Raw genomic sequence first — 18,971 nt, forward strand, 5'->3', positions numbered from 1 at the left:
CACACTCAGTAAATGGGTGGAGTCTGCCTACACTCCACACCTTGCCTCCTTTTTGTCTACATCTGCATATCTCTTGTGGAGAGTGCATCTCAGGGCCACTGTTAAGATTTGAAGATAACATCTTTTAGAATTAACTGACTTTTTTTTTTTTTCCATGTCTATGGCATGTCAGTCTTAGCCAGAGATGTGTCCTTCCTCTGACTAAACATACAGTTCACGGCAACCAACTGTTCTTTGTTGTTGTTTTTTTTCCCTTAATATTATTGAAGTTTTACAAAAAGCAATTTAGCAAAAAGGAGATAGCCATACTCCTAACTCTGTATTTCAGAGTTAATACATTTATGATTTTATGTTTTAAAAACTAGTATTAGAATTGTACTTATTTTGTTAACTGAAGTAAAACGCATGTAACAAAATTAACCATTTTGAAGTGAACAAATCAGTGACATGTAGTACATTCAGAATGTTGTGCAACCTCCACCTCTGTCTAGTTCTGAAACATTATATCACGCTAAAATACTCATCAAGCTGTTATTTCCCATTTCTCCTTCAAGCCTGTAGCCAGCATTCTGCTTTCTAGCTCCACGAGTTTACCTATTGATTTCATACAAATGAAATCATGCAATACATGATTGTTTGGGTCTCCAGCTTCTTTCACATAGCATAATGTTTTTGAGGTTCATCATGCTGTAGCACACATCTCTACCTCATCCTTTTTATGTCTGCATAATATTCCATGTGTGCATATATTGTAATTTATCCACTTATCCCTCTAAGGATATTTGGGTTGTTTGCACTTTTTGGTCATTGTGAATAGAGCTTAATTCTTCTACAAATGTTTGGTAGAATTTACCAGTGAAGCCCTCTGGTCTTAAGACTTTTTTTTATTATGAGATCTTTGATTGATGAGTCAATATTTTTACTTCTTTTTCATTTACTCTTAAGTCAGATTTTGTGATTTGTGTGTTTCTGGATAGTTTGTATGGGTTTGGAAATTCATGTGTTTCATCTCGATTGGCTAATATCTTGGCATAGAATTGTCCATACTACTTTCACTATCCCTTTTTATTGCTATAGAGTCAGGACCAGTGCGCTCACTTTCATTTCTGCTTTTAATTGTTTGCCTCTTCTCTGTTTTACTTTTAATCAGTCTATGTAAAGGTTTATAAATTTTGTTATCTTTTTAAAGAACCCTCTTCTTTAGGAAAACCTGATTCTGCCACTTTTTGCCAGTTTGATAGCTTTTACACAGAGAGGGAGAATGGATCAGTTCTTTACTCTCTGCCCTTTCCATGACATTACTCCCTCTACTTACTGTTTTTTTAACCACTTTTAAATATAACAGTTAGCCTTAGTGGACATATTTCCTTTATGATCTGTTTGCTATGGTGCATTGAATTGACTTTGGTTCTTTCCTATTTAGGTGGTTTCTAATATTTTGTCTTTTATAAATAATATTGTGATGACCATTCTTGTATAGAAATATTGATGCAAACTATATTTCTTTAGGGAAAATTTTCAGAAGTCAAATAAGAACTTTGCAAAGTACCTATTTTAGCCACAGCATTCTGCTAGGTATAGTGTGAAAGATGTAAAAATGATTGACATGTACTCTCCTCTGTCCAGGGGTTCGCAATCAAGGAATTAAACTACAAACATCATTCCTATGGGAGGTAGAAGTAATTCCATGTGATATCTCGATAATTAACCAGTGTAATTTGTACAAAGTAGAATTACCTGCTCTTAACTAATTTCTTGGGGTGCCAGTCCTCTGGCCCACTATGATGGAAATATTTTTTCTCTTGTGAATGTTAACGGGTGAAGTTAGGGAAAGAGAACATTTGCTAGATTGTACATCCTTTCTGTCTTATTTCTTCCCCTCAGTGCAGTGTCACTTGTGGACAAGGATACCAGCTAAGAGCAGTGAAATGTATCATTGGGACTTACATGTCAGTGGTGGATGACAATGACTGCAATGCAGCGACTCGACCAACTGACACCCAGGTAAGGCCCCTTTGTCTAAATCAGTTATTGACCTTGGGCACTATGATGCCAAAACTTCCCAGGAGCTCAGTCAAAACAGAAGTCCTTTCATAGGTAAGTATGTAGGTAGAGGAAACAGTAGATTAACTAAATTGTTCTGGATTTACTTATGTGTTATATTCTGGATCTCATTTTTTGATGTAGTACTTTTGTCTTCTCTATTTTTTTGAATTGTATGTAGATTCTGATTCTGATTCTGAATTGTATGTAGATTCTTAATTCTGATTCTTCCTAGGTGGTGAAGATTGACTCTTTATGCTGGTTTTCTTGAACTCAGATTTTTTTTTTAATAATTCCAATGTCAGTCAGTTCAGTTGCTCAGTCGTGTCCGACTCTTTGCAACCCCATGAACTGCAGCACGCCAGGCCTCCCTGTCCATCACCAACTCCTGGAGTTTACCCAAACTCATGTGCATCAAGTCGGTGATGCCATCCAGCCACCTCATCCTCTGTCGTCCCCTTCTCCTCCTGCCCCCAATCCCTCCCAGCATCAGGGTCGTTTCCAATGAGTCAACTCTTCGCATGAGGTGGCCAAAGTACTGGTGTTTCAGCCTCAACATCAGTCCTTCCAGTGAACACTCAGGACTGGTCTCCTAGTTGGATCTCCTTGTAGTTCAAGGGACTCTCAAGAGTCTTCTCCAACACCACAGTTCAAAAGCATCAATTCTTCGGCACTCAGCTTTCTTCACAGTCCAACTCTCACATCCATACATGACCACTGGAAAAACCATAGCCTTGACTAGACGGACCTTTGTTGGCAAAGTAATGTCTCTGTTTTTTAATATGCTATCTAGGTTGGTCATAACTTTCCTTCCAAGGAGTAAGTGTCTTTTAATTTCATGGCTGCAGTGACCATCTGCAGTGATTTTGGAGGGTTCCAAAATTCCAAAATTCAGCAAATGGTATCATATGTTCAGGCTGCATGTGTTGGAGCTGTCTTGCTGCAGCTCGCAAGTGATGGTTGGTAAATTTGCAGAAATTTTGCAAGCTGGTTGTTATATACTGCCATTGTTGAAAATTGAAAATAAAAACCTATAAGTAAATAGATAATATTAAAAATAGGTTGAGAAATAGTCAGAGCTTTTCACTTTCTAATTATCTTCCTATATTTTACTATTTTATTTCTTATTATTATGGTTTACATTACATTTGTATGTATTTGCATGGTGAAAATACTGTATAATGGTGAACTATTGCACATCCTTTCCCAGTCTATGTTCACTGATATTAACTTGTTAAGTTGACATTGGCCATAGTGAGAGTACTTATACCACAGAAATCAGCAAAAGCGTGTTAACTGGGAAGTATTAGCTGTGACATCTGAACAATCAAGAAATGAAGGCTTAGCAACTCCCTTAGAAATTCACAAAGTATATTTCTAAGTTATTCAGTAATATTCATGAACTGACTATAGGGAAGCTTCTGCATTTGTAGCATGTGAATAAATTATTCACTGTGTGCCAAGTTCCCTGTGCCTTTCTTTGGACCCAGGTAGAAGAATCAGCAAGCTGGTCCACTGGAGCAAGCTAACAGAATTTCTTGTTTGGTCTGTAAGCTTCCTGAAGGCACTTCAGCCCCAAGCCTCTAGCACTTTGCACTGTGCCCAGGGCTTCCTGAGAATTTAATGGGTATGCATTTAATCAAAGAACATTTGATAACCACTGATGCTTGGAATGGTAGTGATCAGGTGTGGATTTTCGTTTTCCCATTTGTAAATCTGGGAATATTATCTATGCATGGATAACCTCAATCCACTATAGGAATTTCCTCTGATTGAGGGGTGTGATACAAATTCTAGACTTTGGGATACTGAACACACCTCTTATAGCTAGATTTGACCTTCTTCAGGGCTTCAGGAGGTATCTTCAGGTACACTTGGAAAGCACATTCATGGCTAGCAAAATCTGGCTAGGAAACGAAATGTAGGAACGGAATTTGGCATTCAGAATTTGTTTTTAAGTAACAATAATTTTAAAAGGGCATATTGCTTTTTCATAAATTATGTGCCATTTTATAATATTTTTCTTCACACAAATAGGTAAATAAATATGCTTTTGAAAATCATGAAGTAGGGAGTTCCCTGCTGGTCCACTGGTAAAGACTTACTGCTTCCACTGCCGGGGGCACGGGTTCAATCCCTGGTTGGGAAACTAAAATTGCAAGTGGCATGAGGCATGGCCAAAAAAAAAAAACAGAAAGAAAATCATAAAGTAAACTCCTGCTCTGTATTAAGGCACCCACAAAGGGACTCAGATTATATCCCATTTTACAGTTGAATTTGTGGTTGGAACTGAGAGATGTCATGTGAAAATAAAAGTGTTAGTCACTCAGTCTTCCCCGACTCTTTGCAACTCCATGGACTGTAACCCACCAGGTTTCTCTGTTCGTGGAATTCTCCAGGCAAGAATACCAAGAATGGAGTGGGTTGCCATTCCCTTCTCCAGGGGATCTTCCCAACCCAGGGGTTGATCCCAGTTTTCCCACATTGCAGGCGGATTCTTTACCGTCTGAGCCACTAGGGAAGCCCAAGATGTACTGTGACTTGTCATGTGACTTGCCCCAAATCACACTGAAGCCGGAGATCTTAGAATTATCGGTAGTTATATTCCTATGTGCCATGGCTGAAAGGTAACTTTGGCTCTTTCTTCCCATCCTCTTCTAGGACTGTGAATTACCATCTTGTCAGCCTCCCCCAGCTGCCCCGGAAGCAAGGAGAAGCACACACAGTGCGCCAAGGACCCAGTGGCGGTTTGGGTCCTGGACTCCAGTAAGAAGTACAATGGAAGAAGTGGAGAGGGTGGAAGGAGAGGCAGATATTCTCTGACATGACTTTAGGAAGTAGGTTACTATCCAGTGAATGACCATTTCAAATAACCTGTCTGCATTATTTCACCCCAACACCCAGTGCTCAGCCACTTGTGGAAAAGGTACCCGGATGAGATATGTCAGCTGTCGGGACGAGGATGGCTCTGTGGCTGATGACAGTGCCTGTACGACCCTGCCTAGACCAGTGGCAAAGGAGGAATGTTCTGTGACTCCCTGTGGGCAATGGAAGGCTCTGGACTGGAACCCTGTAAGCAAGTGAATTCTTTGGAATTGGGAGAGGACTGGGGGAGCCGTAAGAAGGATGACTAGTCATAGGTCAAGAAGGTCAATCAGTACTATTTTAGAATTGGACTTTGGTTTGTGAGTTATTTTTCTCCATGTATGTGCAGCTGGTATGAATCGTAGCCAGATGTGCAAGAAGTGCACATTTCTTCAAAATGTGTAAATTAATTTATAGTCTACTTAAGCCCACATCCTGTTGGGCTGATTGAAAAATGCAGTTTTAATTGAGCCAAGCCACATTAGAATGTAGCAGGCTTGTGGAGTGCCAGAAGTGGCAGGGAGAAGTAGAGGAGTAAAGGGGAGCCTCAGCTTGAATCTGGGTGCCTCCTGCATCCTATGGTTCCCTGAAATCCTGTGCCTCTGCTTCCCTGCCAAGAGTAAGAAGTGGGAATCCTCAGCTAACGCTATGGATCCAGCCTCCTGTGCACACTGAGAATCACCTGTGGACTTTTATAAACGTAGGAAAAGCCTTTGTCTTCAGGTAGCTGCTGCTTTCTGCTTTGCAAAAAGCTTCTGAGTCCAGGAAATCCAAAACTCAGGATAGGTAAAGAGAATGGAGGTGAATATCTCAATAAACATCATTAATACATATGTGAAATCTGAAAGAAAATCCAAAACTGTGAAAATCCAAATCTTTGGATCCAGAGAGAGCTGTGTAAACATCCAGACCTTGATGTTAACTGGCTGCATGACCTTGAGCAGTCTGGTGTAAATCCTTGAACTTCAGTTTCTTCTGCTCTCAAAAGAGGCAAAAAAGAATAGCTTATAAGATTATAAGAATTGTTTGAGAGTCTGTCTGTTAAATGCTTAGAATGAAGAAGATGCTCAGTAAGTGGTAGCTAACCTCACTCTTGTGCACTGAGCTTCCAAACATACACACACAGATGTCTTTCACATCCATCAGTCTACTCACCAGGTATTTGTAAAACTTACTAAGAAAGGGCAGTGACTGACAAATAAGAAAGTCCTTGCCTTTATGAAGATCATGACAGTGGCAATTCCAGTCAATGAGCAAATAATGATATAACTATATGATATAGCACCAGATACTGATAAGTACTAGAAAAAAGGTCAAGCACAGTGATGGTGGAGAGAAGGAGATGATGTGCTGTTAGACAAGGTAGTCAGAAAAGTCCCCACATTGCTCTGACCAGCGCTTGCATGAAGTGAAGCAGTGAGCCACATGGATATCTGTGTTGTGCAATGGAAAGTAGAGTGGCTGCAAAGACCCTGAGATTGGTGTGTTCTTGGCCTAGTCAAAAAACATCCATAAGGTCACTGGGGCTAGAGTGCAGTGTATAGAGAATAAAAAGAGATGTGTCAAAAAGGTAGCCAGTGACCACATCATGAAGGGCCTACCAGGTCAAGGAAAGGACTTTAGACATGACTCTCAGTGAATTAGGCAGTCACTAGATGAATAACATGATCTGAGTTTTGTTCGCAAGGGTCATGGTTTATGATATGGTTAACATATCTGTGGATAACAGACTTGGATTGTGGGTGAAAGCATCAAGATTACAAACAGGACCCCAGCTGAAAGGCCACTGCAATAGTCCTGGCGGGGGAAGGTGGTGGCCTGGACCAGGGAGGCAATGGCAGAGATGATGGGAAGTGGCTGATTGGGGGTGTATTTTGAATATCCACAACAGGCATTCTCCATGAAATGGCCTTGTGGTGGGAAGAAAAGGGGAGAGACTGGGATGTGAAAAGTGAAAGTGTTAGTCACTCAGTCATGTCTGACTCTTTGTAACCCCATGGACTGCAGCCCTCCAGGCTCCTCTGTTCATGGGATTCTCCAGGCAAGAATACTGGAGTGGGTAGCCATTCCCTTCCCCAGGTGACCTTCCTGACCCAGGGATGAAAACCGGGTCTCCCACAGTGCAGGCAGATTCTTTACCATCTGAGCCTCCAGGATATATGCCAAGTTTTTGGCCTGAGCAACTGGCTGAATATCCTTTCTCTTTCCCTTTCTGAACATCCAATGTAGTGCTCCGTGACATGTGGGCAAGGTAGGACGACCCGGCAAGTGGTCTGTGTCAACTACAGTGACCACGTGATCGATCAAAGTGAGTGCGACCCAGATTATATCCCAGAAACTGACCAGGACTGTTCCATGTCACCATGCCCTCAGTGGACCCCAGACACAGACCTTTCCCAGAACCCTTTCCTGAATGAGGACTATCACCCCAGGAGCATCAGCCCTAGCCGCACCCACGTGCTCGGAGGAAATCAGTGGAGGACAGGCCCCTGGGGAGCGGTAAGTATTCCCTCAAGTCTTTCCCAAATTTGCCTTCTTCTCTTTCACATGATATAGTGCTCAGAGAGAAACAGACTAGAAACACCTCTGGAACATTTTTATCTCAGGAGGGATTGATGTGCATTTTTCATTTGTTGGGGTTAATTGTAGTCCCGGAAGAGGTGTCACTTGAGACAACTCTAAGCTACCTTAGCCTCTAACCAGGTGGAGGAGGGGGTGTCACTGCTGGGTGACTTGATCAGGTGGCTTCCTAGAAGGTACTGTGAAGGCCATGATGATTGATCCTGGAGCTGGCAGACGGCTCCTCCTTACCTGAAGGAAAATTCAAAGGGCAGAAGAACTTCTCTGAAAGGAAATTTTTAATGAAAGTCATTTTCCTTCTTGCTCTTTTCCAGATGAGTGCAGTCTTAAAGTGGCACAATTGCTATGCCATTTGTAGTAGCGGATTAGGAGAGAAACACTCAGCCGGGTAAAATCTGTGCTTAGAGGAAAAATACCATTGGTATTTTTAACTGCAAAGGTTAAAAATATTAAAATCTCTCATTTAATGGTTAATTGCAAAGGCTTTGAGAAAAGTTGCCTCTGTTTGATCCAAGGACTTACACTTTCCAATTTTGGGGTCTTCAGCTGGTCCTCTTTCCAATTTGAGCCTGTTTCATCATCTCTAAAACAAAGTTAATGATAGTGGCGACTTTGCTGGGTTGTTGTAAGAATTAAATCAAGCAATGCAAATACTGTTTCACACTCTCCCTGCCATAGAGTGAAAATTAAATATTGATGATTATTGTTACCATTATCTTTATCCTTCAAATTAGGAAGAATGTGACAAATAGTATTTAACATTCAAAGGAAAAATATGCTCTCAAAAGTTCTAGAAATTTTTACTGAACAGTTTTCCAAAAAATAATTATACTCTGGAATACTGGACATGTCTAAAGGAGCTACAGGAAGGGTAGGGCAGCAGGAGATCCTGGGGGAGGTTTGGGGAGTTTGGTGTTTATTAATCTCTCATGAAGTCTTCTTTTTAATTGTTTATTATTTGTTTCCTTCTAGTACTGCTAACCGTGTTTAATTATTTCTGGACTAAAAAGCTTTAGAAGGAACCGGTTAGTTTTCCACCATAGTTATGTTTCAATGAATTAGGCTTACTTTCCTATGATGTTGATGGGCCCTAAGGGTTTTTATACACTGCACCTCTTGATTGTAAGCAGAACATCTGCCCAGGACCTTTAACACCTCATTCTCCTCCCTTTCTTTCCACTTTGAAGCTTCTCTTGCCTAGGTTAGAAGAAATTTGGGTTCTATGAAATTAAAGAGTGATCAAGCGAGGTCATCACTGAGTGTCCCATGATTTTTCTAGTTGAAAAAATTCACAGCTCAAACATGTGTATTCTAATGATAAAATTAGAACTTAAAAAAAAAAATTGAAGGCTATTCTTATTTAGGACTACATTTGTGGATAATGCATTCCTTTAAGATTGAATGATTCTGCCCTTGGGCAGAGTTCCCAATTAAGGAGGATTAAGTAACCTTTTTGCAGCAATGGGCAATACCATTCTTCTCCTCATTGTGCCTGTTTTTTGTTTGGGGATTTTTTTTTTTTTTCTAAGTTAAGTGAGGCTGAAGGTGGATGATGAGATTTTTCAGCTCTTGCTTGACGTGCCTGACTTACTCCCAGGAGTGTGTGGCATGCATATGCATCTCTTCGTGGTTTGGGATGCTTGATTCTTCCTGCCTGCAACAGCAGGAAAGGCAGCAGAGAATTATGAACACTAGAGAATGGGAATCTAGCATTTTCAGTAGATTCTGGAATCAGAACTTCATTTTCCAGGATGTGTTTGTGTAAACTCAAACCTTCTATGAGATTTTCAGTGTTAGCGACTAGGGGTCTCTGGTTGCAAGCAAAAGAAAAGGAACTGGTTCTTTCAAGGGAAAGCAAAACTGTTAATTTAGCCCCAGTAGAGACTGAGCCCAGAGCATCTTCAGGGATCTCACTGGGGGTTGGTAAATTTTTTCTGCAAAGGGCCAGATAATATTTTCAGCCATATGGACCATACAGTCTCTGTTGCAACTAGCAGACTCTGCTGTCTTAGCACAAAAGCAGGCATAGACAAAATGTAAACAAGTGGACATGGCTGTGTTCCCATAAAGCTTTAGTTATAAATGCAGCTGGCAGGGTGGATTTGGCCCCGAGGCTGTGGTTTGCCAATCTAGATGGAACAATATCTATAAGATCATTTCTTAAACCCTTTTTACTCTGAACCACGCCCGGGTTGCTCTGCTCAGGATTCAAATTCCCAGGAAAATCTGATTGGCTCAGCCAGTTCTACTTACTCCTTGATCAGGAAAGTGTAGAACTTCTTAAAAGATAGTCTCACTGGGACTTCCCTGGTAGTCCAGTGATTGAGACTCCGCACTTCCACTTCAGGGGCACAGGTTCGATCCCTGGCCAGGGAACTAAGATCCTGCATACAGCATGGCATGGCCCCCCAAAACTACAGTCCCACTAAGATGAGGTCCATTGATGGATTTCTTAAAGGAAAATCCAGCCTGCCTGATATCAATGGGAAATATATGAGGCAGGTTAAAAAAAAACAGATGTCCATCATCTCTTGCTTCCCTAATGGCCATTCTCTCTTGTTTTGTAGAGTGTGGATGATAGATACAGGGTTTGTTCAAAGGAATGTTTACCTGGGAAAATATGTTGTCTAAAAAGGATAGGAAAATTGTTAACAAAAGTAGTCCAGAGTGAAATTCTGCAACATGGGAATGGAATGAAGAATCCCTATTAATTTAAAAAAAAAAAGTGGCAAAATTGGACTTGGAGAAAGATCATGTACAATATTTCACCTGGATATGGGAGTATAAAGACCCTGGCTGACCCTGGGTTTAGACTGGTGCAGTGCGAGTTCTCGACTGTGCTGTACAATTGCTTGGCCCCCAGCTGAGCTCTGTCTCTGGTCAGATTCTCTGTAGGAAGCTTTGGACTGGTCACTGGGCAGCCAATGCATTAAGCTGACCCTGGATCCGTTGTGCTTCCTTGCTCCACTCAGCCATATTGAAGGGAGGATAGCCTGTGGTTTATGAAACTATTCCTTCCAGAAACTCTAATCATGTGACCATCACTGTGGAACCTACTAGGGATACAAGTATGATACTGAAGTTCTGAGGAGACATCATTTTATTGGGGACAGTAACACAGGTGAGATTATTATCTCAGATGAATCAAGATTTTATTATCAAAGGAAAAATCCAAGGGCCAAAGTATATATTCCAGATCTCTTTATACTATTGGAGGTCCTTCCTAAGATTTCGAGTTCTTGGCCCCAAACAAAGCCAATTAAAATAATAGTTCTCTGCGTTTCTTATGTATTAAGCTGTTTAAAAGTAGAAAAGTATTTTTAAGTTTAGAGTAAGTATAACAGAACCCTCAGAGAATAGAGGTGGGATTTTTTTTAATCAAAAATTTCCTAAATAATTGCTCAGACAGAATTAATAAATCTATTTTCCTGCTCTGCATTTAAAAAATTAAGCTCAGTATATTTGAAAATCATTTATAATTTGACCAACATTGGCACGGAAATTGAACTAAAGTCCAGTACAATAAGTAAATAACTTTTTCACATCTTTATATAGAAGGTGACCAGCAACGAGCAGTATTCACAGTTATTTTTAAATAACATTAGTTTGTAGTGTTTGATAGCTGGAGTTTGATAGCACATGTCAACCATTTGAACCTGGAACTCAAAACAATGTTGCAAATACAGTTTGAGACTTGATAAGTTGTGGGAATTCCACTGCTTAGAGGACTTGATGGTTTTTTTACTGGCAAACAGATTTTACAAGTTAAGGGTCAGAGTGAAGGAGACTGGCAAACACATTGGGTTTAAAAGATAAGGAAAAAATGGAAAGAGAAAAAAAACACTCAAGATGCAGATAAATAAGAGAGCTATGAGAAGCTTGTGTGGGAAATAAGCTGAAGGCCGAACATAATTCTGTGACAACTATGGGAGACATGGCTGGGCTCATGCACCTGAAGAGAAGTTGGTTAATATGGAATTCACATTCATTGGGGAATAAGAATAAAGAAGAAAAACAAGTCTCGCTACGTTAGCTAGGTGAAGGGAGAGAAGGGAATGTTAGCTGCAAGGAAATGATATGTAAGTGACATTCCATGATGCTTTCCTTGGATATTTGAAGGAGTTAGTGTAGAAGCTTAATTTCAACAACTGGCAATTTTTTTAAGTGATTTGACCCCTGTGTTGAAAAGGAGGTTAAACGTTGGTTCTAAATAAGTGCTAGCAGTTTTGAAAAGAGAAAGAATTTCCCAGTAGACTGTGGTGTCAGTCAGTACGTCTGCACCTCTCAGAGTTGCAGAGGAGGAATCTGATCACTCTGGAAATCACAAGACATGATCACTCATTAGGCAGTTCCTAAACACCTACTGAGACCTAACATGCACAAGGGGAAGTGGTGTTTCTGCCCTCCAAATATTGCTAAGACCTGAACGTTAAGCAGCTCCATGGAAGGGAGATGCTCAGGATTGCATTCTGTCCATTGTGGACGACTTGAGAGTGGTTCTGCCACATTTGTCTCTGACCCTTCAGCCAGCTGCTTTCTGGGTCCTCGAGGTGGAGCCTGAGGTGGGGATTAACCTGCTGACCGATGTCTGCTGTGTTCAGTGTTCCAGTACCTGTGCTGGTGGGTCCCAGCGGCGTGTTGTTGTGTGTCAGGATGAGAATGGGTACACTGCCAACGACTGCGTGGAGAGAATCAAACCCGATGAGCACAGAGCCTGCGAATCTGGGCCTTGCCCTCAGTGGGCTTATGGCAGCTGGGGAGAGGTGAGCGCAAACTCCACTTATACATCCTTTGGGAAAAAGCAAATACCAAATAGTGCTGTTGTTCATAGTTTATTTGAAGGAAGAAGAACTGGCTCTAGTTAAAGCGTCTTGATTTCAGATTAACTAGGAGATCTATCTTAATTCTGGACTATTTTAAAAGTGCATTTATTACCATAGAGAGATGGCTTGACTACATAGGAGAGATGTTAGGAAAGAATACAGATAATGCTAGTTTAAAATGTTAACCTCTGCTGATTAAAACATGGGTGCTTTTAAAGTGACTGGAAATGTGTGTTAAATTAATCAATGGAAGTTTTGCCATCTTCATAATTTGGGGGTGTTTGTGGTGCACCATTGTTCTCATGGCATTGTGTCTCCCAATATTTCAAATTCATAATGAACCAGCTATTGTTCATCAGGGATTAGGAGCTGTTATTCTTATCAGGGGTGATGCATTGTAATCATAGAAGTGAGTAATTAGCTGTGTAGGCTCAAATAATGAAATTCTTCAGCTCTTAACCTTTTAAGAATTGCTTGCTATGAAAATAGAGGCGCAGGGGTAGAGAACAAATGAATGGATACCAAGGGGAGTGGGGAGGAAGAATTGGGAGATTGGGATTGATGTGTATACACTGCTGTGTATAAAGAAGGTAGCTAATGAGGACCTGCTGTAGAGCACAGGGAACTCTACGCAGTGTTCCGTGATGACCTAAACAGGAAGGAAATCCGAAAAAGAGGGGATATATGTAAACGTATAACTGATTCATTCCATTGTACAACAGAAACTAACACGAAAGCTACTGCTTTTATACTACTAATTGTAAGGCAGCTACATGCCAATAAAAATTAATAATAATAAAAAAAAGGATTGTCAGCTATGATTGATGAAAGGCCGTAGAATATTTGGAGCAGACAAAACTGGGCCCCTGTCCCAGCCCTGGCTCTTACAAGCTTTGTGGCTTTGACAAATAATATAACTTTGCCAAATATCTGTATTCTCATCTGTACATGAGAATAAATAATGGCACCCACTTCATAATATTCATGCCATTATATGAGATAGTGCACGTCAAAACCTAGCCCATAGCCTTCAGTCATAGCTGCTATTATAATAATGATAATCAGTATTATTACTAGTAATAATAATTATCATTAGTATGACTGTATTATTGAATGAGTTTTAAGCCACTATCATGTGTAGGACTTAAATGTTTTTGTTTTGTATTTAATTAAAAAAGAATATATATTTCTACTCTTGAATCCACAGGGAGAGCACGTACTTAGAGTTTGTTGAGTTGTTCTGTCTTGACTATAAAATTTATAAAATAAAACACAAGGATTAACATCATGGAGGCCCCCTACGCCCACCAAGAGGGGAACAGAGACGCATGAGATGGAAGGGCATGTTAGTCTACACCCCTGGCTAATCGAAGTCCCGTGTCCACGTTTCATGCTTTCATTCACGTAAAGCAGTCATAGGCGCTCATAACAGAGTTTTGTTAACTTTTGTTGATAGTATGTCATTCTGGAGGGCTTTGCTGAAAGACCGGAAAGGGAAGTCAGGTTTGGAGACGCATATATCGTGGGTTTCCTGAAACTCCTCGTAAAGCTCTGTCCCATGGGGCCTGTGCGTAAGCTTCTGTAATTGGATTGAAGCCAGGAGAGTACACGCATTTGCTGGGATGCTGGCTGTCAGCACGGACCAGATCATTCCAAATTCCATGGGAGATCTGGCCTTGACACAGCAGGGGAACAGTCAGTGTTCCTGGATGTGAGCTCCGTGGTACTGTCCAAGAAATACAACTTGTTCCTGCCTGAGAAGCGTGGGTCCAGCCAACAGTCAGAACCATATCCAGCGTTCCCACCACACTGTTGACTCATCCTAGGGGAATGCCATCATTATCCTCAGATTCAGAGATAGCATAAAATATTTGGACGTCAGAAAGGTCTTCGGAGACTGGAGTCACAGAATAGCCAAGAGGTTGGTGACAACTTCCTAGAGGTTGTCACCAGCTCAGTCATTATATCCTTGATTTAGTACTAAGTGGTTTTTAGATTTTTATCTGTTTCTTTGATTTTGGGTTTTGAATACCTGAAAGAAAAGGCTGTAATCTTATCCTGGACACCTGCTGCTGAATTGACCTTAATCAAGTTATGCTCTCTTAAGCTCAGTTGCCCCATATAATTATACTCTCCTGTTGATGAGATAATATTAGCATTTAGTACAGATGAAGAGCAAATGCTTAATAAACAATAGCTACCATGCAAGGGGGCTTCCCTGGTGGCTCAGATGGTAAAGAATCTGCCCACAGTATGGGAGACCCAGGTTCAAACCCTGGGTCGGGAAGATCCCTGGAGAAGGGAGTGGATGCCCACTCCAGTATTCTTGCCTGGGAAATCGCATGGACTGAAGAGCCTGACAGGCTACAGTCCATGGGGTCACAAAGAGTCAGACACAACTGAGCAGCTGACACACACACATGCACATCATGAAAGGACAGGACTCCAGTCTGCTGTATATTTTACTTTTGGTAATTCAGCTTCATTCTCCTATAGGCTTATCTTGCCTGGTGCCATAATCTGTCTTGGCTAAAACATTTTTGTCACGGGGAAAGAAAATTTGCCACTGGCTGTTCAGACAGAATAACTGCAGCCTTCCCTTCTCTTCTTCCAGTGTACTAAGCTGTGTGGTGGAGGCTTGAGAACAAGGTTGGTGGTCTGTCAGAGGCCCAGCGGGGAACGATTTCCGGATCTGAGCTGTGAAATTCTTGACAAGCCTCCAGATCGAGAGCAATGTAACACACACGCTTGTCCTCAAGATGCTGCCTGGAGTGCTGGCCCTTGGAGTTCGGTACGGCCCTAACTATTCATGTTTGCTAACTAAAACTAACACTCCAATTCCAAGGTGCTCTGGGTCACTCCTTTGAGACAGATTGTCCTCCTCACAAGGGCATCCCTGGAACTGTACTATACACAGTCTCTTCTTTTCTTCATATTGACATGCAACAAAATTCATTTTTTTAAATGATATTGCCAAAGTGACTTTACAGGATATATGTACCTCATACAGGCCCTTTGCCAATGCCAAAAAGTAGCATCCTTTCCTAGAACTAGACTATATATGTTTGTGTTTGTGTGTGTGTGTTTTTTTTTTTTAAGAAACTCCGTGCCATTTTTAAACTCCAAAGTGATTTAAGCAGACAACTCAGAAGCAGATACTCTTTCCTTTTCTGAGCTGGTGGTATTGACTTTGGCGGGAAGATACCTGCTTATTGAGGCCAAAGCAATTTTTGATTCAGTGACTCTACTTTGCCTGTGTGACTCGGGTACAGCTCTCAACACAATCACCAAAAAGGCTGTGCCCATAAAATCAAGTGAAAATTCCAAAGACAAACAGTGGACTCAGTGACCTGATGCCATTCAAGGCATCTAAAATGTTCTCTCTTCTATCAAGACACAAAGCCCATTTGAGACCGGTTTTTCCTTTGGTCCTAGGCTTCCTTTGTCATCTGCTTTTAAACAACATTGTGAGACAGATTTGGCTCTATAAATACTATGCAAACTTCTGGGGCAAATCTTGGCAAACAGAAGGATCAGCTGTGTCAAAACAATACTGTGGCTAAATGGTCCACAGGTATGGAGCCATTAGGGTTGTTTCATGTAAATAGAGTAAACTTTCCTGTGAATGCATTAATTGCACTGAAGCTGAATTAATATTATGTGAATTCATATCCAAAAGCCTCTTTTTGTTCTATAGGGTTCTGAGAAAAAACCTTAACCATTCCTGAAAGCAGCTAAAGAGCAGATTAACTGATCTGACATGGCTACTAATCTGTTGACACTTCTAAGAGTCAAAGGTTTCAAGGTTGGAGGTTGTATCTATAAGCAGAATACTAGCTGCATAACTACTATACTCTGTGTTAAGTAAAAATCTAGAAGAATTAGCGCATTATCTCAAGTAGTACTATTTATCTGGGCTGTAAGGATTTTATTCAAGGGCAGTTCAGATGTACTGTTCACCAAGAGTATTTTGTTTGCAATATTGGCACTCTCTCTAAATGAACGTTTGGAAAAAGATCAGAAATAACCTTAGAATGTCAAGAACATCTTCTGACATTCAAGCTTCCCTAAGTCACCTGTCACATATTATTTTTCATGAAATTTTCCCTCTTGAGCCCATTATAATTTCATCCTTTTCACTTAGCCAATACCAACACCACACTGTAGTATATATCAAAATATATAGTAGCTTTCCAAAAAGTTGTGTTTCTTTAATATTCACCAAAAAACATCTCCTAACCCTCAGAATATGTGTGTATATATAATATATAATAATATATTATTATTATACATTATATATTGTATATAATATATATACAATATATCATATATATATATATATTTTTGTTACCATGGCATTCTCTTTCTTGAACACTTTCTAAACACAGTTTAATTTCTTTTCCACTGGATTGCCATCCTCTCCCATAGATACTTTAAGAGTTTAAATGCTTAAGTTTTAAAACATGATCTTCTAAATCATTTAACCAAAGATTTTAAGTTTTTCTTATTATAGTGCTTGTTCTTGGGGCTGCACATAGTTTTATGCAACACACAGTGAAAAGGAGAGAGAGATCCTAAATGCTCTGCAATGCACCAAAGCAAGTACATGGATTTTGAAAATGCTTTTGTTGCCTATATGATTTTAGCACTTCCTTTATAAAGTAAATGGGATTCCCTGGTGGCTCAGACGGTAAAGCGTCTGCCTGCAATGCGGGAGACCCGGGTTCAATCCCCGGGTCGGGAAGATCCCCTGGAGAAGGAAATGGCACCCCACTCCAGTACTCTTGCCTAGAAAATTCCATGGATGGAGGAGCCTGGTGGGCTACAGTCCATGGGGTCGCAAAGAATCGGACACGACTGAGCGACTTCACCTTCGCCTTTATAAAGTAATCATTATTCAGATATATATTCAAATGGCTCTGCAGCGTGGGAGCAAGACCGCTTTTACAAGGCTTTTCATGGTGATTTTTGAAAATCAACTAAATCAAAAGCGTTTTTATTTAAATAGATCCATTTGTAATGTATGACTTAAATTATGCAAGGGCAGCATTTCAGATTCTTATGGTAGGATTTGTATTTTACTTGTATGTTGATTTTTATGGATGCTTTGGTACCATTTCTTAGTAATTCTAAATTGAAGCATACCTCAGTGAACTGTGTTGATAGCCATAAGCCACTTCTATGGTGCTTCATCATTGTAACTAACAGTGACATTAACAACAAAAAAAACTATATTGGAGGTGCTAACATGTTGCTTTCAAGAGAAAGCAAACTAGATTTATTAGAGACCAAGGGTAGGCATTAGTCCCCCTCAGGCCGAGTTGCTTTCTTATCCCAAGTACCCCTACACAGGAGATAGTTTTGAGAAGCAACTACTGCTGTGTGAGTAGGTCTTTTCCAAGGTCGAAATAAAGATAGCCTAGTCTAACAATTGTTACTAAGGAGCAATATTTAGGAAAGAAACTCCAAATGGCTGTTAGCACAGTTTCCAGACTCTAAAATGAAGCTTCTGTGAATGTAGGGTTCAAGTACCCATTTTAAGGCTGTTAGTTCTGGCTCAAACCACCAGAGATTTAGAATCATGATTGTTGAAAACTTCTTCCCTAGATTTTGTCTTTTCTGTCCTGTTTTGAATGCATCCTTGCACTCTGACTTGGCAATGTTTTGTTTTTGAAATAAGGTTCTTAACACTGATTTGCCTATTGCATGCACACATCCTGTGGCTGGAGGGATAAATTGGAAAGAGAGCTGTCAAACTATAGTGAGGAGTGGGTTAAAACTCCGTAGCATTCTAAAGTAAGCCACTTTGAGATAATGAAAGTTGAAAAGGTTGCTAATCTGTCCAAGATGGTCATCTAGCTTTCCTTTTTTGCATTGCCCCATTGGCACTAGTGGTAAACAACCTGTCTTTCAGTGCAGGAGACATAAAAGACCTGGGTTCAATAATCCCTGGATCAGGAAGATCCCCTGGAGGAGGGCATGGCAACCCACTCCAGTATTCTTGCCTGGGAAATCCCATGGACAGAGGAGCCTGGTGGGCTACAGTCCATAGGATTGCAAAGAATCAGACCTGATTGAAGCCACTTACCACAGATATATCTGTTTGCTGACTGCCTTGGAGGCCATGGTTCTCCTTAGGAGGAATTGCTTGTGTGAATTTTTTCCTGACAAACTTAAAAGTATTCTCTGAGCCTTGCTTTAGGTGCTTTGGAATAATGCCTGTCAACCCAAATAATGAGAATTTATGGGCTCACGAAGGAACTGTGCTTTTGTTTCTGCCTGGTCAATTTATGAATTTGTCTACCTCATTTTCATATGAAAGTTTGCAGCTTCTGTAGGTAGGTCGAGAAAATGTCTGACATCAGTGTTTTATCACCTCACTGCATCTATCTAGGAAAAATAAAAACTGTAAATATCACTACCATACTTTCTGAGTACAATTTTAAGCAACCAAGCCTCGTGTTATCTGAATATTTTGAGCAGTACAGATTTCTATGTGTTTATATAATAAAGCATATTTATTTTTTCCATGTTATTTAATTTTATATACAATGTTTAAAAATCAGTGTTTATCAGCAGACTGTAAAGACAAATAGGCTGTGTGCTTAGAACTGCGTGTATATGTTTCCTTTGGTTTTAAAAAGACACTTTTTAAGTTTG

General features: G+C 40.4%; 1 protein-coding gene across 3 annotated transcripts in view; it reads left to right on the plus strand.

The window, feature by feature from the left end:
* Window positions 1-18,971, plus strand: part of ADAMTS9 (ADAM metallopeptidase with thrombospondin type 1 motif 9) — a 163,165-nt gene that overhangs the window by 79,259 nt on the left and 64,935 nt on the right. For all 3 annotated transcript variants that reach the window (XM_069561878.1, XM_069561879.1, XM_069561880.1), the window contains exons 23-28: window positions 1,885-2,004; window positions 4,705-4,809; window positions 4,948-5,115; window positions 7,138-7,407; window positions 12,090-12,251; window positions 14,926-15,102. In XM_069561878.1, coding sequence (XP_069417979.1) covers window positions 1,885-2,004; window positions 4,705-4,809; window positions 4,948-5,115; window positions 7,138-7,407; window positions 12,090-12,251; window positions 14,926-15,102 — 1,002 coding nt within the window. The remainder of the gene's footprint in view (window positions 1-1,884; window positions 2,005-4,704; window positions 4,810-4,947; window positions 5,116-7,137; window positions 7,408-12,089; window positions 12,252-14,925; window positions 15,103-18,971) is intronic.

The sequence above is a fragment of the Ovis canadensis genome, chromosome 19 (assembly GCF_042477335.2).
Source record: "Ovis canadensis isolate MfBH-ARS-UI-01 breed Bighorn chromosome 19, ARS-UI_OviCan_v2, whole genome shotgun sequence".
Lineage (NCBI taxonomy): Eukaryota > Metazoa > Chordata > Mammalia > Artiodactyla > Bovidae > Ovis > Ovis canadensis.